This window comes from Nuphar pumila, chromosome 2 (assembly GCF_984573655.1).
Source record: "Nuphar pumila chromosome 2, dmNupPumi1.hap1.1, whole genome shotgun sequence".
Lineage (NCBI taxonomy): Eukaryota > Viridiplantae > Streptophyta > Magnoliopsida > Nymphaeales > Nymphaeaceae > Nuphar > Nuphar pumila.
The window spans coordinates 79,363,581-79,390,442 of NC_143250.1; the positions used below are offsets into that span (position 1 = coordinate 79,363,581).

The window sequence follows — 26,862 nt, forward strand, 5'->3', positions numbered from 1 at the left end:
GACTTAATAGCAATCCACAAAATAACGTATTACTCAAGTATTAAAACCGTCAAAATAATATAACATCTTTAGACTATCATACACTTAAAGATTTGCTATTTTAACAAAACTATAAGTTATGTGGATCTGATTCATAATTTGAACATAAATAATATAACATGTAATCATTATATATGTCAATTGTTAAGGATTGAACTTACTACAACCTGTGTTACACAGAAATCAAGATGTCTCATTTAACTTGCAGATAGAAGATGGTCCATTACACCAAATAAGTAAATCAACCAAAATACTTCTATTTCTTAAAATTCAACCTATATTATCTTTCAAGTGTTGAAGTTTGTTCTTTCTTGGGAAAAGATGGCAAAACAAGAAACATGCCAGCATTCGCGTCAAGATCTCGCAGTATTGTCATTTGCATAAACCTAATTAACCAAATGGCATGTTCACTATCATTGTACGGAACATTTAAAATAAAATCTATAAGTTGGTCAGGCCTTCAAAATACAAAGTTATAGCATACATGATGATCATCAGACTCAAGCACCTACAGATGCATGCACAAACATTTTAGTAAATATTGAATGCTCACTCAGAATTCACAGGTCAGTCTTTATTCCGATATGTGTAAATATATATATATATATTTAGTTAATTTTTTTCATATATATAGATATAGGTATATGTATAAGTAGAATGATTCAAAAGGAACATATCTGAACAGCTTAATTGAAAATCATCTGGTAATAATGAATATCCTATTCAGGGTTCATGCATTATCAGAATGACAATTTATGCATCTAATGCCAACTACTCAGATCAGGAGTATTACCCAAGAAAGTATGCACATTTTTTTTTTGCTAGGAACAGTTACCGAAATTACCCAAATCAAACTATCAATTATTTAACATTATGCAGACTAATGCAGTTACAAAGATCGACTGAGTTGTAGTTTACTAGCACCAAAAATCCAGATTCTGTTACTATCGATAACTTAACAAAGAATTTAGCAGGATTCGTAAACAGAATATATGAAAAAAAAGAAGCTATTTACAAAAAAATACACACTCACGATTGTAACATATTTAAAGTAAAGATCTGAAATACAACCGAAGACCAGATCATATTATGTACGAAACAGGGTTTTCCCGTAGGCAACATCTACAGAAACCCCTCCAAAAGAAGAAAAAAAAACATAAACCGGTTGATTTGAATTTCTTGCAACCTAACCAATGGAATGCAGGGTAACCGGGATACCCAGTCTGTCGAAAAAGATCTATGGCAACTGATGGTCCCTACAATTCAAAATGTCAGCTGGAATACCTAATTGACAAACTCGAGTTTTCCGGCAACCATAACCCCCACCCTTCTTTTAATTAGGGTTACACACGAGAAACCCCCAACTCCGATACATCTAAACAGGCTTTCTTTCTTGATTAACCCAAACCACACCCGGATCCAATCAACCCCGAACAAGAAAAGTGTACAGACCGTACCTTTTCCGGCGGAAGAGTTGTCGCTGACGACTGGAGATGGCTGGCGACAGGAGGTGACCGGTGACCGAACAGCAGGTGGTCGAAAGGCCTTCCGACGACGATGACCCTGTTGGCATTGCCGCGACTATCGATCAGCCATGACTCCGCAGAGTCTCTTCCTTGAATCGTGAAAGAGAGAGCTAACAAGAGTACACGAGTGAAGGGGAAATGGCAGCGATTGTTGCTGGCGGCTGAAAAGGAACGGGAGGGGAAGCTAGGGTGTTGGCTGAGGCCATCGGTGAGCGAGAGGCCAGAGAGTGCAGGGGTAAAGGCCTCCCCTCACCCTTGCGTGATTTTAAGGGTGCGGGAGGGCGTTGATCAGGAAACCTTAGCAGAAATAGGAAGAGGGAGAGCGGCGCAGGGGGAAATTTTAAAAGAACCCCCTGGCCATGAGAGTTTTAACCCTAACGGGTTGGCAGATCCGGGTCGGATCCGGAGCCGACCCGGGTCCAAATGTATGTGTGTGTGTGTTTTTACCTTTTTAGCGCACCACTGTTGGGGTTTTGGTTTGACCGAACCCGTGACCCGCGACCCATCACAGCTGGGCCCAGGTTTGGGCATGTTCGGGTCCACCAGAGGATCCGGACCCGTTTTAAAACGTTTAACTTATTAGATATTTAAGTTTTTAAAATGTAACTCTAATAAAATTCAGTGGATTCAGTTATATTATTATGGATCCCTACCAACTTATTATGGATCCAAAGTCCATTCGGCTTCGCAAGTCCCCTTACTAAATCTGGATCCATGGATCCAAAATTTTGATCATATGATTTGGAACTGTGGATCCAGATTACACTATTGTGGTTTCCACGTGACCTATAACGGATCCAAGTAAATTTTAATTGGTTCCCTACCCTTTTTACCTCTCCGATGCCCAGGATCCAAAAGAAATATTGTGGGTCTAAACTTTGCATAAGCTACTACGGATCCCATGAAAGTGTTATAGATCCGATATTGAAATTTTCCTCACTAAAATCCGGTTTTAACATCGTGGATCAACTCCATTTGTCCTGGATCCACTATCCAATATGACCCTGATATGGAGGATCCAATATCAAAGATCCAATCCATTTGCTTAAAATTCCTTATTGGTTATCCACTTAAAATGTTTGAGATCCGTTAACTAAGATTCAAATGGAAAATCGAAGTTTTAAACAGGGTATAAAGGTTCCAACATTGAAGATCCAAATAGAATATCCGATATCTACATACAATTAACACATACAATAATAAAATTATCTGATATTCAGTTCAAGAACATAAATTTCAAGTTTATTTATCGGATAAAATTCACGGGTATTACACTCGGACCTGAGCCACACCCCCCGTGGCAGGTAAGTAACGAAAAAAAAAATTAAAAGAAAAGGGGCTTACACCCCGATAAAATGCAGAGTTAGGGTTCTGAATGAACCCTAACACAGCAGAACCCCAACACAGCAGAACCCCAAATTCGCAAAGGGGGAGAGAGGGGCGATGCACAGCCGTCGGGGAGGTTTCCTCCTTTTTCAGGCACTCTCCTACAAGAGGGGTCTCCGAGTCTCTCCCTCCCACACCTCTCCTCCTCGTCTCACTCCGTTTCGTCTGGTCTCGCTCATATCTCTCATTCTCCCCCCCCCCCCTTCTCCTGTCCTTTCCCTTGCGTGCGGCAACCACCGACGTCGGCCAACGAAGCCAACCCCCTAGCTGCTGTCACCAGCAACCAGAGCCATCAACGACCTCTTTCTCTCACGGCAGTAACCCTCAAACACCGGTTCGAAGGTACGAGCTCTCTCTCTTGAAATCGAGTGAGGAATGGAATATGGATCGGGTTCCATATAATATTTTGAGGGAAAACCTCATCTTGAATTTCCTGTTTTCTTTTTCTCTTTTGGGCTTTCAGTGGGTCGAGTTTGGGATGTGGGTGCCGGAAAAGGCCCCCCTTGAGACAAGTGTTGCTTTTTGGAATCCTTATAGGAATGCTGCCTCTGAAAACCCCAAAATCTCATATTTGGGGGTTTTCCAATCCACGTTACAGACGGGTTTGATGGCTGCCGATTTGGGGATCTCGGCTGCTAGGAAACCCCGTTTTCAATTCACGGTTGCTGCATGTTATGCAGTCTTGTGATGTTCAGAACTTCAATGTTCACTTCCTGACATAGCATGTCCTGAGATGATACGTATACTGTGTGAAAAGAAGTCATCGTGTATATGGCTGACCCGATCCACTTACATAATGGATCGGGTCCAAATCCAATTAGTGTTTGTACATTAGCATGTTGTTAAGGGGTATTTTTGTACCCTAGTTATATTCACTTAAACTTTAAATACAATGAAAGGTGCAGTCACGATTGACGCACGACCTTTCTCTGAAATCCCCCTTTTTCTCTCTCTCTCTCTCTCTCTCTCTCTCTCTCTCCTCTCTCTCTTTTTCGCTCGTTCACAGGAGAACGAGGGCTCCCCCCTTTTTAACATGGTATCAAAGCTTATTTAGAAGACCACGATCTGCTGAGTCTGATCGAGTCTTCTTCACCCACGATCGACGCTTCAGCCACGATCGACGAATCACGCCTGCCAACGATCGAGTTTTCTCCATCACAGGCCTGTCACGTTCTGCTGTTCTCTTCATCACGATCTGCTGATCCCTACAGCCACGATCTGCTGTTCCCTCAATCACGCCTGCCAACGATCGAGTTTTCTCCATCCTTCAGCCGAGTACATCTGGAAACGCAACCTCTGAGTCTGATCGAGTTTTCTAGAAACGCAAAGTGCAGTTTGTCTTTGAGTCTTCCTTCTCCAATGGAAACGCAACCTCTATGGTGACGTAAATTTTTTTTTTATTACAGAATCACTGTGATTCATTTGATTTCCTACAATCTGTCAATCTGTGATTCCTCTGTTAATCTTTGCTGATTTCATTGTCTCTGAAATTCGGTTGTTTTCATTCTGAACTTGTTTTCTAGTTCACTTGTCTGCTGTTTTCATTCTGAACTTGTTTTCTAGTGCACCTGTCTGCTGTTTTCATTCTGAACTTCTGCTCTGTCCTGACTGCAAAGTATCACCTGGTACATCAGCCTCTTAGCCGAACTCTCTGCAGCACCTAGAAATCACGTGAACTTGTTTTCTAGTTCACCTGTCAACCGAGTGTCCTCTTAGCCGAACCTTCTGTTTTGCTTTGTTTCTCTTTATATACTTAAGTGTGAGTTCAGCTTTTCCCTCCAATGGATTTTACTCATGGGCAATCATGTTTGTCCTCAAGTTTTCTCGGTCAACTAGTTTCTGAAAAACTGAATAACCTCAATTTCTTAACCTGGAAAAGACAGATTATCCCATTTATAAAGAGTCAGGATCTCTCTGGTCATCTGGATGGATCGGTTCCCGCTCCTCCAGAATTCCTTTCGCAGGAAAAAGCGGATGATAAAGGAGAACAATCTGTTGTTCTTCACAAGAATCCAGAATATGTTGCTTGGATGAAAAGGGATCAATCGCTAGTGGCATACATCACTTCAACTCTCTCACAAGAGGTCCTTATTGCCCTTCCTGATGATTGTTCGGCCAAAGAACTGTGGGATACACTAGTTCAAACATACTCTCAAATTTCTGAGGCAAGAATTATGTTTCTTAAGCGAGAGTTTCAAATGCTGAAGAAAGATTCCATGTCTATCATGGAATACCTGAATAAAATGAAAAGTATCACAGACCAACTGGCTGTTGTTGGGTGTCTTGTCAGTGAAAAAGATAAAGTTCAACAAACCTTGAGTGGATTGGGGCCAGATTATCATGTTATGACGACAACCTTACTATGTTTACCAGAACTTCCAAAGTTTGAAGATCTTCGTGCGAAATTATTACAATATGAAATGACTCTGAAAGGATCCTCTGAAGATACTCATGGGCATTCAGGAACACAGGATGTGCTGGCTATGGGAATAAGTTATGGTCGAGGAAGAGGAAGTTCTTTTCGAGGAAAAGGAGGCCAAGGGAGAAATACCTATGGAGGTCGTGGCATACTTCCAACACCCAATATACAAGGACAAAGACCCACTCCCACATGTTTCCTATGCAACAAGAAAGGGCACATTAAAGCGAATTGTTGGTTTAACCCTCAAAACAGAGGGAAAGCTCCACAAGCAGAAGCTAGGAAGGATGGAGAAGTAAAAGAGTTGCTGCTGGCAGCCTTGGCAGGATTGAATATGAAGCAAAATGACAAAGGAATTTGGTATGTCGACTCCGGAGCAGCTACTCATGTCACAGGTGATGTAGGTAAACTCTTGACTCTCACTCCTTATGTTGGTAAGAATAGCATAGTCACAGGAGATGGATCTCATCACACAATCTCACATACTGGAAATGCCACTATACACATGTCAAAGTCCTCTCTTAAACTTCCAAGTGTCGTCCATGCACCTAATATTCAAAAGAACATTGTTTCTGTCTCAAAACTTATTGATGATGCTAATGCTTCAGTTGAATTTACTCCCTCTTCTGTTTATGTCAAGGATCTTCGCACGAGGAAGACATTCGCTGAAGGAAAACGATGGGGCAATATGTACATCTTTCAAGAAGATCCTTCCTTCATTCATTCCAACTATTCATCCTTGAAGCCTCACCAACGTCAATCTTTTGACCCTGATTTTATATTTACTATTTCTGAATGTAATAAGCCAAGACTTTGGCATAGTCGTCTTGGCCATTGTGGTCGTCATTTTATTGAAAAACTTGTCTCGAATAATCTCATCCCTGAGTCCAGTCTGAGTTCAGAAGTCGTTGATACAAAGTGTTCTAGCTGTCATTTATGTAAGAGTCATGTTTTACCATTTACTTCCATTAATAAAAGAGCTTCAAGGCCATTTGAGGTCATTTGTTCAGATGTCTGGGGTCCTGCTCCACTTACTTCTCTTTCTGGCAGTAAATACTATCTTATCTTCATTGATAGTTACTCACGTTATACTTGGATATTTTTTATGAAACACAAATCAGAAGTCTTTAGATTGTTCCAGAGATTTCATTCTTTTGTTCAAAATCATTTCTCTACCAACATTCTCAATTTCCAGTGTGATGGAGGAGGTGAATTCTCCTCGAGTGACTTTGTTAGTTTCCTTCAACATAATGGGATAAAGAGAAGAGTGTCTTGCCCGCATACACCTCAACAAAATGGGATTGCTCAGAGGAAACATCGACACATTGTTGAGACTGCTATGAGCATGATGCATGGGAGCAACCTCCCTGTATCGTTATGGACTGAGGCTTTTCACTCCACAGTTCATGTGATAAATCGATTGCCCATGAGTATCTTAGAACACAAGTCACCATATTTCTCTCTTTTTGGCATACAACCTGATTATCATGAATTACGTGTGTTTGGGTCTGTTTGTTATGTTCACATTGACAGCTCACTCAGGCACAAGTTCCAAGATAAAGCCTTAAAATGCAGATTTATAGGATATGCAGAAGACTACAAAGGGTACAGGTGCTATGATCCCTTGAGTAGGCGTGTCAAAATATCAAGGAATGTAATTTTCGATGAAATGAACTTTGATGATCAGGATGCTAATTCCACCTTTCATGCTGATAACTCGAGCCCCAGCATTGAGGTCTACTACCCATGGTTAAATTCAGAACTCTTTTCTAATGGTAAGGTAGACTGTCCAGAAAATTGCAGTCAGAAGGAGACACATGAGGAATCAGCCAATGAAACTCAAACGGAGGAGACTGTTACACATGACTTGGAGCCAACAAGATATAAGGGTATTGTGTACACCCGGCGAGAGAAAGAGCCCTCATTCATTTCTTGCACGAGTACAGATCCATCTGGATCATCCGCTTCGCAGACGATGGATGTCAGAAGATCCTCACGGATTCGACATCCGCTTGACAGGTGGGTAAGTTATAAAAAAATTTCACTGGATTTTCAGTTGTTCTTGACATCCATAAGTAAAGAGGATGAGCCCCTCATGTTCTACCAAGCTGCGAGCTCTAGAAGATGGGTAGAAGCAATGAATGAAGAAATGGAGGCCTTACATGAATGTGGGACGTGGGAGATTGTACCTAGACCACTAAACAGAAATGTTGTTGGGTCAAAATGGGTGTACAAGATAAAGTATAAACCAAACGGGAGCATCGAAAGGTATAAGGCTAGACTTGTAGCCAAGGGATTCACACAAGAGGAAGGCCTGGACTTTGATGAAACTTTCAGCCCTGTAGTTAAAATGGGGACCATTCGCATTGTGTTGAGTCTAGCCATTAAACATGGATGGACATTGAGCCAGCTGGATGTAAAGAATGTGTTTCTGCATGGAGATTTAAAAGAAGAAGTCTACATGGAACAACCCACCGGATATGCCGAACGAGACGCCAAAAAATATGTATGCAAGTTAAAGAGAGCCCTCTATGGTTTGAAACAAGCTTCTCGTTCCTGGTTCGACAGTTTTTCTTTAGAAATACAACGGCATGGCTTCTCTCGGTCCCTTCTAGATCACTCATTATTTATTCACAATGAACAAGGAGTCACTACTCTTCTATTAATATATGTAGATGACATCATCATCACAGGGAACTGTAAAAGTTACATTGAGGAGGTAAAGAAGTTATTAAATCAGAGATTTAAGATGAAAGATTTGGGAGAGCTGCGATATTTTCTTGGGGTAGAAGTTGATAAAAGAAATGATACACTCACCCTTACTCAACACAAATACACGTTGGACATTCTCAGCAGAGCAGGCATGACAGATTGCAAGTCGTTGACAACTCCAAGTGTCATTCATCAGAAACTGAGTTCAAAGGAAGGGGATATATATGGAGATCCCACTAAGTATCGCAGCTTAGTTGGCATGTTGCAATACCTGACTTTTACTAGACCTGACATAGTATATTTGGTTAATCAGGTATCCCAATTCATGCATGAACCTCGTATGTCACATATGGAGGCAGTCAAACGTATACTTCGTTACCTGAAGGGTACGGTTGGTGATGGGCTGGTATACAAGAAAAGAGACTTAGATCCAGGCGGGGACCGTGAGGGCCATGAGATCGTCACTTATGCTGATGCTGATTGGGCGGGTGATCTAGACGAACGACGATCAGTATCTGGTTATTGCAACTTCATTGGGCCAAACTTGGTATCCTGGAGCAGTAGAAAACAAAAGGCGGTTGCTAGATCAAGCACTGAGGCTGAATATAGATCGATGGCCACTGCCACGACCGAAGCTACATGGATAAGACATCTCCTGACAGAAATGGGAGAACCGATTGCTCGATCACTGTTGTTGTGTGACAATCAAAGTGCCATCAACATGTCCTTCAATCCCATCCACCATAGTCGAGCAAAGCACATTGAAATAGATCAACATTTTATTAGAAAAAAGGTTGAAGACAAAGAGATTGAGCCCATATATGTGCCAACTGAAGAACAAGTTGCTGACATCCTCACTAAAGGGCTGACAAAGGATAGATTTTGGTTTCTGAAAAACAAGTTGTTCATGGTTCAACACCATGCACAACTTGAGGGAGGGTGAAAAGAAGTCATCGTGTATATGGCTGACCCGATCCACTTACATAATGGATCGGGTCCAGATCCAATTAGTGTTTGTACATTAGCATGTTGTTAAGGGGTATTTTTGTACCCTAGTTATATTCACTTAAACTTTAAATACAATGAAAGGTGCAGTCACGATTGACGCACGACCTTTCTCTGAAATCCCCCTTTTTCTCTCTCTCTCTCTCTCTCTCTCTCTCCTCTCTCTCTTTTTCGCTCGTTCACAGGAGAACGAGGGCTCCCCCCTTTTTAACACTGTGGACCAACATTCTTGTTTGAATCCCTTTATTTCTGATGTTAGTGAAGTTTTGACAGTCATGCAGATATGAATATCCCATATACTTGTACCCTGAGGTCTGATGTAGATATCCTCTTTTTATTCTCTTTTCTGGAAGTTATTTCGAAGTGCAGTGATGCGATGTTTCCCTTTCTAATGGAAAATGTGATGGTACGGGATTTCTGTACATATTGCTTCATGATAAAACATATTCATATGCATGAACAAAAAAAAAACAATTCTTATAATGGTGAATCTAAAAATATATTGAGTGTTGGTATGTTTGTGTTTCTATAATTATTGTTGAATACTATATTGCATGCATCTGAAGACTCATGCTCATGTGAATCTAAAATGCGTATACCAGCATGTGTTATTGAAAATCTGTATATGCCCCACCTCGTATTAGGGAGGCTATTTGGTGTGGTAGCACAAATCCCATTGCTGAAACTGGTAATGCAATTAGACTGGCTAGTTAATAGTGTATAATCGTGCTTCCATTGTTTTTATGTTGCAGTTTGAACAGCTAATTAAAGCCACTATTTGTTAGCTTACTGTGGGTTCCCACTAATTTATTGCATTTTCATCAACGAAAACCTGCGGGATCATTTGGGTCTTGGAAGACAGCGAAACTCTTATTATTGTTATGAATATATTTCACTATTGCTCATAAGTACACCACTCTGCTGACGTGTGGTCGCTGTCCTCCCTATAAACTCATGCAACCAAGGTTAAGCCGCCAACTCCTGGAGGCTATACTCTTTCCACACATCTGATAAGATGTGGATCCGGATAAGAAACATAACCTGGGTCAGAATTTCTTATTCCACCTACTGGATCAGTATGGGCACTGAAACTTTTGCTGAGCCATGTACCTACCATCGCGGTCACCATGTTGGACACCATTTATGGCTTGGATGAATGCCAATATATGGGCAGAGTACCTGTTAGGAATAATAGAGACACCACTGGATCTCTGCTTTTTCTGGATTAGCTAGTGCACGTCACCTTGTGTTGGGACGTTGCAAGTTCAGATCCCAAATGGTAGGCTAGTACAACTGGTAAGGGTCTGCCTAACCTCTTCCTGCCTATCAATAAACCCCCAGCCACTGATGGCTGGGCAGGAACACAAATATATATATATATATATATATATATATATATATATATATATATATATATATATATATATATATGGGTCATGTGTTTATGTAAATTCTGTTAAAAGAAAACAACCATAGGTGCCATCATTGACCAAATAATATGCGGTTTGCTGCATAACCAACTCTGATAGTTAATGCCCATTGCTTATACATGTGCAACTTGAATGGAATTCAGCTATCCTTGTAAATTCCCAGAATTGTATTAGACTAACTTTATGCACGTTAAAGAATGAAATTGTTCACAGGCTTAGACTTGATATACTATGCTGAATCAAAGTATTACTGCAAGGCTGCTTTCTTGTACATGTGCATACATGGAATGGATGTATTTTGGCATGTGGGCGTGCGTGTTCACATGTTTTAATTGGAACAGGTTCATGAATAAAAGTATGCATTTGACTTGAGTATGCATCCGAATTGAATAAAGACATGCTTATGAATATTTTTGTGGCATACACATGACACATGTTTGCATTTCTGAATGTGCATATAAATTTTCGAAACGTGTGGTGTGCATGTATTGTGGTTCTCGAGACATGTCGAGATTTGAAATTATTTATATGCTTTGACTTGATGTGACTTAAGCATCATAGTATATGAAGTTTGTTTCAAATGCATGCACATACATGAACTGATGTGTGTACATAAATGCATGAGTTGTTCACTTGTCCCAATTGAGATGATTCATGAGTGAATGCATGTAGGGGGAATAATTTCGTAAAGGCACATGCACATGAATGGTGAACACATGCATATGAATGTGACATATCATGCACATGGTTAAATTGACATATCTAAATATGCATTGGGAAGCATGTTGACTTCATTGCATACATTGCAAGTTGTTATGGTTTTTGCGTATGATGCATCGATGGTCTAAATGAACCATAATAGGCCTGGAGAGCCTTGAGCTTTGGTTGCTCCTTCTTAAATTGTTTAAATGCATCACAAAAATCACATTCATATTATGGTTTGAATTGCGATGTTCTATTGTTGCCATGGGTGGTAGACCGTGAAGAGCTGCGCATGCTGATTTGCGAGCTTATGGTTGCATGTTGATTTGCAAGCCTATTTTGCATGTTGATTTGCAAATATAAAAGAGATGCATTGTTTTTTGTTGCCATAGGCTGTAATCCCGTGAAGAGCTTGACATGCTGATTTGCAAGCTTATATTATTAACTTGCATGTTGATTTGCAAATGTAAAAGAGATGAATTATTAAGATAAAAGAAAGTAAAGAACAATATAATTTATATTTCCTTGATGTTCCTTTTTAGTGTGGGATTCTTGGATATTGCAATTTGGGGAAAACCGTGAGGATACAAAAACTCTGTGTGTGTTGTTGTTGCCCCTGAACCCGATATTAAGGTTCTTCTCCTGGCCACGGTTTTAGGGAGAGTCCGCCATTTTGCCTGAGAGTGGTGTGTTTTGACACAGTTGTTGTTTTAATATACCAAAAAGTGGCGCTAGTGGATGTTGTCTTTCATGGTGTCTCCGACATTGGATGTTGTTTTCTAATATTCCGATGAATGATGTTGTTTCCTGATATCGGTCGAGGGCTCAGTTTGGAACCCAGTAATAAAATACAAATTGTGTGTTAAGCTACCCTGTGAACCTAACTTGACCTCGAAAAATTTACCCGTTTGGTGTATTCACGGGCAATAGTAATTAAAAAGATGAACTTAAATTGTATGTATTTAATAGGGCATGCATATGGAAAATGAAAACCTTAAGAATAGATAATAAGGTGTTCATGCATTGCCCATAAATCATGCATATTCCTGCTATGCATTAGGACATTCATCTTTTATCTATTCCTTTAATTGTTATATGTTGATGAATGCATTATGTTCTCTAATGTATGTTAAATGCCCTTATTGCTTAAATTGCATTACATGTTGTTTAGTTAATATTCACCCATGCTTAATAGATGTTCTCTATTGTATGAATGGTTATTTGAAATACGAATGTGATATTTATGTTCCTCAAAATTATTGTGTGGATCTTGTTCATGTTCTTTTTCTTATTTGATTCATTAGAAGAACCTGTACGCAGGATTCTTTGAATTTTGACACCCTACTTTTATGGTTTTTTCGCAGCCTCAGGTGATCAGTGAAGTCGACTCGCTTCTGAAGAGATACGAGGACCACATTTGCTTCAGACTGCTTCACTTACGGACAGTGTGGCTCTACTTTTGTTTCTTTTAGTTCTTATTATTTCCTGCGGTTGTTACTTCACTTTTGAGTTGAGTACGAGACTCTTATTGATTCATAAATAAAATGGTTTGGTTTGGTTTGGTTGTGGATGATAAATGTAAGTTTGTTGTGGTGTATGGTTATCCAGCTGAAATTGGAACTGTAAGGACCCCGGGTCTCTGGAAAAGTTTCCGCAACTCTTAAAAAAAAAATCCGCATTTTTCAAAAGATATGAGTTGGGGTCGTTACAAATAATGATGCATGTTGAATTCTATTTATTGAAATTATTTGATACTGCATGAATAAATTGTTGAATAACATATTTACATGATTCATTGTTTATGAGAATGCATGTAATGCTTTGAGATGCAGTACTTGTGAAATGCATGCAGGGTGATAGAAATCTCATAGGGTTGCATGAGCATTTGGGTGCTCAATAAAATGTTGAATTAAGGTTCCAAAAGAGAGAACAGTGACATGACAACGCACTACCCTAAATGGTAGATACATTTATCTATGGCCTAATTAACAAAGATAACCCTGAGCAGGATTCCGAGTATGCCTTTACCGAGGTATGCTGAACCAAAATGGTCCTTGGTTTACTTTAGAGAGGGTAGGCGATATGAAACTCTCTAGGCCCTTTTTTTGTTATGCTGCGAAGGGCAATGCCTCGATGGCCCCCCAACTCAGAGAATTTAAGAGGGCTAGGATATAATGAAACACTAATGAAAAAAGATAATGTCACTAAGTGACTAAGAGATGCACAAGCATATAAGCAATAGGCCACTTGATGCAATAGGCCAGAATCTATAAACTGCAGAATTTTATCAGATTGATGATTTTCTTGGAATTTATAAAAAAACGTTTTTGACAAAACCCTTTTTACACGGTCTTTTATTATATGTTGGACTTCATCCAAAATTTTTTATAAAATATTCAGAGTGATTTTGTTTGGGCTTTCATTCCTTTCAAAAAGATAGGTTGAAACAGTCCTGTAACCAGAGCCTGAAACTGGAGCTCTATTAGGATGGACTTTTCTTCCTTAATACGAATCCAAATAAGGTAAAATAAGTTTCTAAAATTAAGCCTAAGATGTGTAGATTAACTCAATATTTTTATTTAGATTTTTTGGACTGATATTCTGAGAGATACAAAATTATTTTCAAAACTGGTCGGGAATAATATATGAGTCATCTCAAACTAAGGTTTCTCAAAAAATGTTTTTGCTAAAAAACTTTTTGAGACCAAAAAACCTTTGAAATCTCAGTATTTTAGATTTAACTAGATCTAATAAGGGTTAACTTATGAATATCACCAAAAAGAAAACACATTATGACTGAATCTAATATGCATCAACAAGGAAACCCTATTTAGACGCCTTTTAAAATCGTTTTGATGAAAACCCATGATTCGGGCTTTGCAAATTCAAATAACAATTTCATAAATAAAAATGTGTATAACCGATCTAAATATGTAAATGCACCTCTGAAATAATATATTATACATATATGCATGCTTGGGGTATGCACAAAGCATCTACTACGTAAATCTTACCCGAAAAAATTAATGGATTCGCTAAACCGAAAGGAAGTTGAATAGTCCGATCTTAACACCACCACCACCACCACCACCAAAGGTTTCACAGGTTTAATGGTTGCTCACCACTACTCCAGACCTCCTAGACGTTTTTAGAAGAAGAGGAAGAAGAAGAACAAAAAAGAAAAGAGAGAGAGAATTTTTCTTTCTTCTTTTTGTTTTTTTCTAAAACATTGAGAGGAGCGTGTGGGAAAGGTTTTAAATAACCTTCTCACCTAGCCCTAGTCCTAAGAGGTTAAGGACTCTCACCTCCAAAACTGTGTGGAGGGTGAGAGGAGTCCTCTCTGAGTTAAAAGTCTATCTCTTAGACTCCTTCCTCAGTTGGTTATTTGTTTTTCTTAAAATTTCTTTTGATTAGGATACTTATGCTTGACTACTCCACAACAAACACTAACAAAATTCAACTAATTTAATCTTATTCAAGAGGTGTGGGACGTCCCACCCTCTTTATTATCATAATTAATAATTTAATTTAATTTTTGAATTAAGATCGTAATTATCTACCTTATTTATTTATTTAATTTTCTAAATTAAAACTAAATAAGATTTTAACCCACATGGACTCTTGGATCCAAATGGGGGTCCACATAGGACGTCCCTTATGAGGGTCCAATCCATGGCTATTGGGTCCGGTTAATATTTTAAATTGGATCCAATCCAATTATCACCTCAGAACCATATTGGATACAAATGCCGAATTTAGATTCAAAACCAAAGTCCAAAATCTAAAACCACTTACTTTCTCGTTTAGTCCAGATACTTTAAATTTTTACAATTATTTTTGCAATGTTTTTCATAACTTGAGACGAAAATTTCGTAATTAATCGAAATCAAGAAAATCAAGAATTCACACTATAGTCATAAATGCACCAATAATTCATCATTTATTCACTTTAATTACCAAAGAAAATCTTGGGTTTTATAGTCGCCACTATTGACTTGGTAATTATAGTGAATGGTTTGTTTGTTTTTTTGTGTTTTGGTTGATAGTAGCAAAGTGTGTCTTCTTCTTGTTTGATGACATGAACAAGGTAGTAGGTAAACAATTGTTCAAATGTCTCTTACTCTCATTGTCGCTTTTGAATTGGACATTCATTTTGTGAATTTTGATCTTTTCATGAAAAGTATTTTCTAGCTTTTCGATGTTGCCTTTACGTTGTCTTATCTAGCATGAAAATTTATTTCTAAACTCAAAAGTTTCCACCTTTTCGTCAGTTAATCTAGACTTAGCAATAATGTCTGATGCACGCTTCATCTCAGACAGAACATACCCCCGAAGAGAATATGCAACTTCAATCCCTTAAAAATACCTTAGAAATCCAAGGTCAGACATATCAAAATTATTTTTTAGAATATTTTTAATAAGCTCAATGCCCTTTTTATCATTCCCAGTGATAATCATGTCATTAACATATAACAATAAGATAGTTATATGATCTCCTACAGACTTAACAAATAGAGCAGTATCAGTATAACAAGAGGTAAAACCATTAGCAAAAACAACTTTACTAAAAAGATCATACCAAGCTTTTGAAGCTTGTTTGAGGCTATAAAGAGCTTTATTAAGTTTAAAATTTTTTCCTTTATCAATCTCAAGACCAGAGTTACCGGAAGCGCCTAGGGTAACGGGGAAGTGCGCTTCCCCGATATGCGCTTCGGAAGCGCGAAACGTCGTGCTTCTGAAACGCGTGGAGAAGCATCCCCTTTTTTGGGAAGCGCGCTTCCCTTTTATGGGAAGCACGTTTCCCTTTTATGGGAAGCGCGCTTCCCCCACACTTCCCCATTTTTTTATTTTTTTCGCTTCCCCCTCGCTTCCGGTTCGCTTCCTAGGTCGCTTCTGGTTCGCTTCCTAGGTCGCTTCCGAGACGGTTCGTAATTTTCTTCTAAGCGGTCCCACGCTTCCTACATTTTTTAAATTGCCTCACTTTCCGCTCCCGCTTCCTCAACTGGCAACTCTGCTCAAGACCTAGCGGAGGATCCATAAATACTTCTTCACACAAATTCCCATCTAAAAACACATTATTAACATCTAGTCTAAGTCACACGGACTCGGCTAAAAGGTCGACACACCCGCATCGACACGCCCCGACACGGGTGCGAACACGAACACGGGTGCGGCTTCGGATACGGGGTGGACACGATTAACGAAGTGTCGGACTCGGTCAACACACCGGGGCTGAGTCTGTCCATATTTTGGACTCGGTCAACTTTGACAGAGTCTATTTTTGTCCATTTATTAAAATTAATTTTGGACTCGATCAACTTTGACTGAGTCTATTTTTGTCCATTTATAATTGTTATATATATATATATATTATTGTTATTATTGTTATATATATTTTGTCAACTTTGACCGGTCAACTTATTGCTTTAAAATTTACAATCTTATTATATATATATAGTCATGTCCCCGTGTCCAAAAATTTTGAAATTGCTTTGCACCCGTACCCACACTCGTACCCGCACCCATGTGACATAGCATCTAGTTGATAGATAGGCTATTGTTTAATAGATGTTAAAGTTATCAAGGTTCTTACATTGGTCATCCTAGCAACTGGGGCAAAGGTTTTCTCATAATCTATTTCATATTCTTGTGCATATCCTTTAACAACTAACCTAGAATTGGATTTTTTTAATGTTTCATCGCTCTTGGTTTTGACCTTATACACCCATCTACATCCAATAGCTCTTTTTCCTAATGGTTGACTTATGATGGTCTAAATGTTAGCCTTATTGAGTGCATCTAGTTCAAGTCTCATAGCATCAACCCAATATAGATGTTGCTTAGCCTCTTTAAAATTGGAAGGCTCATGATAGGAATGTATATCATTAGACAAGTTCTATAATTTGGAGAAAAGAAATCATACGACGCAAATTTTTGAGGTCTACTATTCCTAAAATATCGCATAGGTTGGTTTTTTTCAACTTGATCTTATAAAGAGATATTTTGAGAATATATATCGAAAGCACTTTGATGTTCATTGCCCTCACGCCGAGTATACACATGCATATTATTAGGATTCTCATTGCGAGAATAAACATTTTGATGTGACAAATCATCATTTTGACAAGAATTGTCATCACAAATATGATCACAAATTAAATCACATTTAGACTTATTTCTAGGTAATAAGTCAAATAGGAAAAAATAGTCAATTTCTTCTTTAGATTTTTTAATTTCAAAACCATTTTGCTCTTCAAGAAATGTCACATTTCTTGAAACATAAAGTTTGTTATTTTGATTATCATAACATCTATAACATTTTTTATTTTCACCGTATCCAATAAAAACACATTCAAGAGCTTTTGGTGAACGTTTATCTTGTCCTTGAAAAAGAACAAAGCACTTACAACAAAAAACCTTTATTCTTTTAAAATCTGGAGATATTTTGAATGATTTTTCAAAGGGAAAAACATTTTTTAAGGAAGATGAAGGCATTCGATTTATGAGATAAGTTGCGGTAAGAGTGGTTTTGGCCTAAAAGTTCTTTGGAACACTTTTAGAAACAAGAAGAGTCATTGTTATTTCAATGAGATGCCTATGTTTTCTTTCGACAAGACCGTTTTGTTGAGGAGTTTTTGGACAAGATCTTTGATGCATAATGTCATTTAGTTTAAGATAGTTTTGAAATTCTTTTGACATGTATTGTCCTCCGAAATCGGATATAAAAATGGCTATATAGTTTTGAAATTGATTTTGAATAAGAACATGAAATTCTCTAAAGATGGAAAAAACATCGGATTTGTTTTTGATAAAGTAAACCCATGTGTATCTAGTAAAATCATCAATAAAGACAACATTTAGACATAACGGGTGTCGGTTCTCATACATCCGAATGCACTAGTTCAAATGGTCTTTTGGAAATAAAATTGTTATATGGATACGGAAGAGAATGCATTTTTCCAAGGATACAATTATTGCAAGTAAATGTCTTTTCATCACAAAATTTTTCCAAAAAAGAAAAAAGATACAACTTGGAAATACTAGGGTGACCAAGCCTTTTGTGCCAAGTCTTAAGATCTTTAGATTGAATGTGATTACAAAAAGATTTGGATGGCAAAGACAAAAAATCCATATAATATAGGTCTCTTCTTCTATAGCCTTGCCCAATCCGCTTCTCGGACCAAAGATCTTGCACATAGCAATTGGTTGGTGAAAAAGAGACACTACATCGAAAATCGGCAAATTAAGAAATGAAAAAATATTTAAATTAAGTTTTGGAATGATTCTAATTTTTGGTACATGAAATTCTTTGTTTTGACCAAAAACCTTTTCAAGACTTCCAATTCCTTCAACATCTAATAATGTTCCATCGGCCGTGAAAACGAAAGATTTAAAAGAATTAAGACTTGGTTTTGATAAAAGAGATGCATTTATAGTTATGTGGAAAGAGGCACACGGATCAAGAATCCAAGAAGACATATTGGGAGTTGATGAGATCGCAACACTGGAGGTGGAAGATGTGGAATAATTGATCCTCATGAATTGTTAGAGAGTTTCGGTAAGTTGCGCAATGGAGTCCTTTATGTCTCCATCTCTCTTTGAATCTTCACTTAAATTGCTTGGACACTCTCCAACGAAAGCCACCTTTCTTTTGAGCTTAGGACAATCCGATCAAAGATGACCTGGTTCATTACAATGGTGACATAATTTTTCTTCCACCACCATTGTTATTTTTTTCAAAAATGAGGAGGTTTATATGTCATTATGTTATTTCCCGGTCTAGATACCGCATGGACCTCATCAATATCTTTCTTAAGGGCCAAGTGAGTTTCTTCTTGGCATAAATCGGCTAGGATTTCACTAAGATGGGTAGAAGCCCTATGGAGAAGGAACCCTCTTAGTTGTTCAAATTCGAGACGAAGACCATGGATAAATTGAAAAAACCTCTCTCCATTTGCTCTTGCTTCATGGCAATAGCACTTCCTTCCCATTGTGGTTCGAGAAGAGCAAGTTCAACCCACAATGGATATAGAGTACTATAGTAGTCTCTAATGCTCATATCCCCTTGCTTGGTTCCTCTTATTTTTTCTTGCAAAAAGAAATGCCTAGCAAGGTTTTTTTTAATGTACATACCTTTCATGAAGAACCAAGCTTCATTTGCTTTCTTGAATTTGGCAAGATTGACGCAAATTTTGAGCTCCACATTATTCATGAACCATGCCAATATTTTGGCATAATCACTTTTTCAATCTTCAACTTTAGATTGATATTCTTGAATAGTTTTGCCCTTTTCTTCTTCGTTCAAGGCTTTTTTTTCATTTCCCTCCTTTTTGGTAAGCTTCAATTGTGATTCTGGAATGGTTCCACATATATATATATATCCCCAAAGTCTTTTACCTTTAAGGTTGTTTTCCATAGCGGCCACCCACATTCTATAGTTGGTTCCAATCAATTTGAATGAAAGATCGATCTTTGTATCTTTGTCGGTCATCATGGAGGGAGTTGAAGTAGAACAAGTGAATGATATTTAAAACTACTCAAACATAAGTAAGAGTACCTCAATAATGCTTTCTCAACCAAGGCTTTGATACCATGTAATGAAACACTAATGAAAAAAGATAATGTAACTAAGTGACTAAGAGATGCACAAGCATATAAGCAATAGGCAACTAATGGCAAAAATACAATAAAATGCAAAGTGGCAATTGAGTAACACACACAATATGAGAGAGAGAGAGCTAAAAATATGTAAACACTTATTGAGAAAAGCTTAAAAATGCTTACAAAGTAGTGGGGCAAAGCCCCTTATTTATACACAAAAGGAACCAAAGAGGGGCTCCACATAATGTCATTGGAGCCCCTCCAATGGTCGTATTTATGACTGTTGGAAGGGTCCAATGACTCTATGGTGGACCCCTCTTTCAATATAAAAAAGAAAGAAAAATAAGAAAATAAAAATAAAGAAAGTGGAAAATCATATCCCTATTGGATATGCATATATACATGTGAAAAGACTATTTTACTTGGAGGGGTCCAACAATTATGGTGGACCCCTCTTTCAATATAAAAAAGAAATAAAAATAAGAAAATAAATATAAAGAAAGTAGAAAAAGCATATCCCTATTGGATATGCATATATACATGTGAAAAGATTATTTTACCCCTAGTGGGTATTACAATATATATATATATATATATAATAATACCAAAATATTTTAACATAAGACTGTCTCTTTTTGTCCTAGGTGGGCACGTCCTTGGGTCTTCTGCAGAAGTGATGCCGCTACGTCTCACGTTCCGACTCTGCTCTTGAGGGGACGACAGAAAATCTTAAGTTTACCCCTCAAAAAGAAAACAATAGGGTGTAGATGGGTCTTCAAAGTCAAGACAAAAAGCGATGGATCCATGGAAAGACATAAAGCCAGGTTAGTTGCCAAAGGATATTCTCAAGAATATGGAGTAGATTATGAAGAAACCTTTGCTCTTGTTGCCAGGATGACAACTGTTTGAATCCTTGTAGCTATTATAGCTATTAAAAATTAAAATATATTCTAAATGGATATTAAAAATGCCTTTTTAAATGACAATCTCAATGAGAAAGTATATATGAATGTTTCACCGGGGTTGATAGTCCCTAAAGGTAAAGTACTTAAATTAAGAAAAGCACTGTATGGGCTTAAACAAGCACCTAAAGCTTGGTTTGACACATTTAACAATGTTATTACCAAATATGGTTTCAAACCATGTTATACTGACATAGTTTTGTTTATCAAGAACTCTTCTGCAGGTATTGTAATTTTACTTTTATATGTTGATGACATTGATTACAGGAAGTGACAAAGAAGGAATTAAAAAAGTAAAACAATTTTTGAAAACCTCCTTTTAAATGACTGATCTTGGTTTCCTAACATACTTTATTGGAATAGAAGTGTCATATTCTAACAGAGGATATATATTGTCACAAACAGAATTTGCTTTAGATATCATTGACATGTCAGGATTATCAGAAAGTTATTGACATTCCAGAGATTGTCGGAATGAAGATGCATGCTGATGATGGAGTTCCTTTGGACAACCCAACTCCCTTCAGACAACTTGTGGGATCTCTTATGTATCTAAGTACATGCAGTTAGTCAGTCACATCAGTTCATATAGGTGCAGTCATGAGAATCATCAAATATATTAAAGGCACAATCAATAAGGGAGTCTTTTTATCATCTTCTTCCTCATTAGATCTTATTGCATATTCAGATGCTGATTGGGGAGGGGATTTAAATAACAGGTGTTCAACAACTGGTTTTTGTGTGTTTTTAGGTGAATCCTTGATTTCATGGAAGTGCAAGAAACAACAAAAAGTGTCGCTATCATCTACGGAGGCTGAGTATAGAGCAATGGCAACCACTACCATGAAAATCGTGTGGCTCAAACAACTAATTTCAGATATGGGAGTTCATCTTCAGAATCCTACAAGATTATGCCGTGACAACAAGATCTCCATATACATTGCTCGAAATCACACGTTTCATGAAAGAACTAAGCATATAGAAATGGACTGTCACTTTGTTCACAAAGAATACTTAAAAAAGACTATTGATCTTCCCTACATGACATCGGAATATTAACTTGTTGATTTCTTCACCAAGGCACTATGCCCACCAAGATTCAATTTTCTACTTGACAAACTTTCGTTGATTGCACCATAAGTTTGAGGGGGAATGTTAGAAATTCACATGTTATATATATATATATATATATATATATATATATATATATATATATATATATATATATATATATATATATACTTGAATATATATGTATATATATATACTCTTCATAATGTAAGAGTATGTATATGTATGAATATATATATATATATATATATATATATATATATATATATTTATGAAATACATTTTTGTAATAAATTTTTATTTTTTATTTACTTTCTTTTTGTTTTTTAGTCTAGTCAAAAGTCAACATTTGACTATTTGACCAGCCATTGGGTTGTTCCCAACGGCTCTAATTAGAGTCGTTGGAAGTAGCCCAACGGCTATTGCTCTTCACCAAGCCTATAAATAAGGGTTCATTACTCGTTGTAAATTATCTTTAGCAGTGAAGTTTTCTCTCAATAATATTCGGTATTTCATGTGTCTTGTGCCTTAGTGCACTTTGTGATATTTTTGCCTTAGTGCATTTAACGAGTGAATGTTCTTGTCAAGTCTTTGATAAACTTGATTATTTGTGAGATTATTTTCAAAGCCGCCACTATTGGGTGTATCCTTTAACGGCGACATATAAATGTCGCCGTTATTAATCAATAGAGGCCAAAACTAGGCGGCCACTTTTTTGTCGCCGTTATAAGTGTATAACGGTGACAAAGACAACAATAGTGGCGACTTTCATCACTGCTATTGACCCATATTCTTGTAGTGATTTATCTCTCAACAACATTTTCTCATGTGAGACATGGTATTTTAGTGAGCTTACCAACCACAATTCATTTAATGAACCAATTTTCATAAGATCAGTAGGAAAAAAGCTTCACCTGAAAGCTGTAGAAAGCAAATGGATTCTTGCAATATGATAAACAAAACATTTGACATTTTAGAGCATAGAGGATAGCGAGGATAATTGCAGTTTTCATAGCTCAAGGAACCACAGAAAAAAAAAACTCACAAACAAGAATCGTTGCAATGATTAATTGTCTAAAATACATAAGAAAGCATGTAATTACCTTGTTTCCAATACGAGGAGAATCGTCAGCAAACCAAGTATCTTGCCTCTCTGATTGACAGTGTGCAAAGCATGAATTTACAAATAAGCCATTTTGCCTGGATGTAGAGAAACTCTTCATAGCATTAAGCATTGACAACCTAAAGCCTGCACAATGCAAGAAAAAATGCAAAAATATAAACATCATTAACATATAGTTGCATCAACAGATTTGCAAGAATACAAGGAAGAAAGAAAGAATAAAAAAGGGAGAAAAATAAAAGAAAAGAGAAAGACAAACCTTGCAAAAATCCAAATTGTGAAGGATGACAATTTGCTGGATTCATTTTACAGGGAGTCCAGTAACCATGAGGGTCGGAAGCTGGTGAAGCCAAACTAGCCTGGACCTGGAATGAATGTGAAGCATAACTCATCAAAATTTTCCCTAATCATTGAGTTAATCCTATAAATACATGCATGGCTCGCTTCAAGATTACCACATTTTACCTGCCATGAGTCATATGCAGCATTCAGAAGAAAAAGAGGGGTTCTGATGTTAGCCACCAAGTTCTGAGGAAAGAAACACTGCAGTTTGATGCATATGTTAGTAATGTTCTTTTTCACATGCTTGTAATTTGCAGGACAGCTTATGTGGCAGAACCTTACTGATGTTGGATCCAGTCTTGACATGCAAGTGGATGGCAAGTTCCTTCCCGCACCCTAAGAAATGATGTTCTCATAGATCTTAGCTTTTGAATGCCTCTAAAACACTCATCTAGTCTAGTCAACAATTTAGAAAATGATACAGTGCATAATATAAACGTAGAAATGATGTGCACCTGAATATTAACAACACCTTCAAAAAATGACCTCATAGTGTGTTTACCAGATATATCAATCCTGTAACATACAATTTTTGGAGTTTAGAGTTTATTTGATCAATAAAAAGGAAATATCATCTTTACTGTCTAACGTTCCATAAGAACTAAGATATACATATATGCACATAAAAGAAAGAGAGAGAGAGAGAGAGGCATACGCATCCATGAAAAATCCAGCATCACTAAGGCACTTAACCCTTGTACCAATTGGAAATAATTCGTGAAACTCATCGCAATGTATTATGGATGCTAAACCCCCAGCGGAGCATCCAGAGAGAAGAGCCTGTCAAACATGTACTATTTTTAATGAGCACGCAGCTACAAACAGCTACTTTAGAATGAATAACTTCAAAGATGATTACAAATAAAAAAATAAAATTCAAAAATCTAAGTTCTCAACAATGTTGTGAAAAGCATTGAGGTGCAGCGAAGAGCTCCACCAAATTATGAAGCCAGGCATAAGCCTTGAGGCATAAAGCGTAAGCCTCAAAAATAAATTTTTGAAAACTTCCAAAAATTTTAAAAATACAAATAAATAAAACTGCTTTATTGATGAAGCAACATCCAATAAGTAATAGGAAATCTCAAAGAAATTCTGAAAAATATGAGAATAACATGTAAAAGTAACATTAATGCAACAAATTGATCTATCTAAATATCTAACAAATAATACACACAAGTGTAATTTTAATGTGTAAATACAAGTTGAAACTTTCACTAGGGCACGTAAAGAGTAAATTCTATGACAAATTTCTCAATCTTACGCACAAAATTCATCTAAAGTTCTAAACAAGCATCAAGCTAATTTTTCATACATGCTTGCTTGAAAAATTAACTTTAATTAAACTACTAAAATCACACATAAGAATCTATATCTACACTTATTCTCACAAACAAAAGAGCTTAAACTCGTTTTTCATTTCCATGATCTAATAGTCAATTACATGTACATACACAGCCACATGCATATTTGCAAATAATCACACAAATTGAAAGTAACAATTTGACATATACGATTTTTATATAAACTAACTGAAGAAGAAACAAATTAAAGCTTAAACAAACTAAACCCAGCCAATTAACTGCAAAAAAAACTGAAGCTTAAACAAACTTAACAATTAATTTGACATATACAATTTTTATATACACAATCAATTAAATGCAAAAAAACTGGGCCATTAAGAAGAACGGAAGAAGGGAAGAAGAAAGAAGAAGGGAAGAATAAAAAGGAGGGAAGAAAAAAATGAAGGGAAGAAGGAGATGAAGAATGGAGGAAGAAGGAGACGAAGAACGGAGGAAGAAGAAGAAGACCGGAAGAAGAAGGTGAACGGAAGAAGAAAAAGGAAAGGAGAAGAAGAATCGAAGAAGAATCAAAGAAGACAAATAAAGAAGGAAAAGAAAGAAGAGAGGTGTGTGCCTCGCCTCAAGGCCTATGAGGTGCACACCTCATAGGTTTTGCGCTATACCAGTGTGCCTCAAGGCAGGAAGGCCCTCGCCTTGAGGCTAGGCATGGTTTTTGTGCTTTGAGGCACGCTTTTCATGTAATGACCCCAACTAATCCGCATGAAAATAGTGGATCTTTTTTTTTAAAACAATTGCAGAAACAAACCCAAGGATCCGGGGTCTCAGAGATTTAATATATACCAAACCATAACAGACTGTGCATTGAATCAAAGGAGACTAATCAACTTTATTAATCAATAATAAATGTCAAATACTAAGACAGAAAATCATCTATCACAAGGAGCCACTTTGTCAAGAACCCAAAACTAGTTACACAAGGCTCGCAGTCTCCAGCTGACGGGTCAAACCATCACTGAGTACCTGTACCTGTAAAACATATTTTGAAAACAGGTAAGAACCAAAGTCCTTTGTATGAATTCCTCTAAAAATTCAAACAATAGTGAAATAGTATAAACCAAATTCATGCATAATTTCAGAGGAATATCACAAAAAAAAAATTCATAATCAACTTACCATTCAAGCATTTAAACAAGTATCATGCAATAACAACTATCATGCGAAACAGAATAAGCATGAATGCATGAACTAATGCAGAACAATAAATATGCATGATTCAATGCACATGCATGAATAACATATTAAGTTATTTATCAGAGTTGCTTTTGCATGCATGTCCCTATTAAATGCACACAATTTTACTTTTCACTTGTTCTTAAACTCGTGGATACTCAAAACGGGCACAAGTTCTCAAAGTCCAAGTTAGGTTTCCAGTTGTAGCTTAACACACAATTTGTATTTTATTACTGGGTACCACACTTGTTCCTCGACCGATATCAAGAATCAATACCATCTATCAGAACATTAGAAATCAACATCTAATGCCATGACATCAAGAAAATCAGCATCTACTGACGTCACTTTCTTGGTATACCAATAACTACAATTGAGTCAATAACACCACAACCAAGCAAAGTGATTGAATCTCTCTAAAACCATGGTCGAGAGGTGAACCACCATATCAGGTTTAGGGGCACAATCGTACATGGACTTTTAGTATTCTCACGGTTTTCCCAAAACCATCATCCAAGATTCTCACACTGTAGAAGGGACATTAAGGAAGAGATTAATTACACGGTTTGTCTCTTTTATCTTTTTAAACAAATTCAGGTTCTTTACATAAGAACCGTTTTGCAAATCAACATGCAAAACCAATTTCAAGCCCTGACTCGTAAAATATAATAGTGCAATTAATTTAGGAAAACCAAAAATTTTAAAAAATAAATGTTGCAATGCATAAATTAAAATCAACAACATTAGAGCAATACATGCTCCTGGCCCACATGGCCGCAGTGGTTCACATCTGACCACAAAAGCATCTCAAAGTGATTTATGCATCTTTTGCAAAATTTTAATGAATACGCAAGACACCTTGTTCCAAAGCATGTCCACAATGCACATTCAATTACACAACCATTGGGGGCTCCCAACGACAACATGTGGGAGCCCCCAATAGCTCCCACTTTTCTCACTTATTTTTATATAAATAGGGGTGTGCTCCCCATGTATTTTTTTAAGCTTTAGAG

At 37.1% G+C, this 26,862-nt stretch overlaps 1 protein-coding gene across 1 annotated transcript in view; it reads right to left on the reverse strand.

Annotated features, from left to right (window-relative positions):
• Positions 1–26,862, reverse strand: part of LOC149845803 (pectin acetylesterase 12-like) — a 105,860-nt gene that overhangs the window by 16,643 nt on the left and 62,355 nt on the right. The window contains exons 6-11 of the mRNA XM_089996024.1: positions 23,974–24,098; positions 23,774–23,834; positions 23,601–23,654; positions 23,442–23,519; positions 23,236–23,341; positions 22,957–23,102 (exon numbers count right to left, since the gene is read on the reverse strand). Coding sequence (XP_089852150.1) covers positions 22,957–23,102; positions 23,236–23,341; positions 23,442–23,519; positions 23,601–23,654; positions 23,774–23,834; positions 23,974–24,098 — 570 coding nt within the window. The remainder of the gene's footprint in view (positions 1–22,956; positions 23,103–23,235; positions 23,342–23,441; positions 23,520–23,600; positions 23,655–23,773; positions 23,835–23,973; positions 24,099–26,862) is intronic.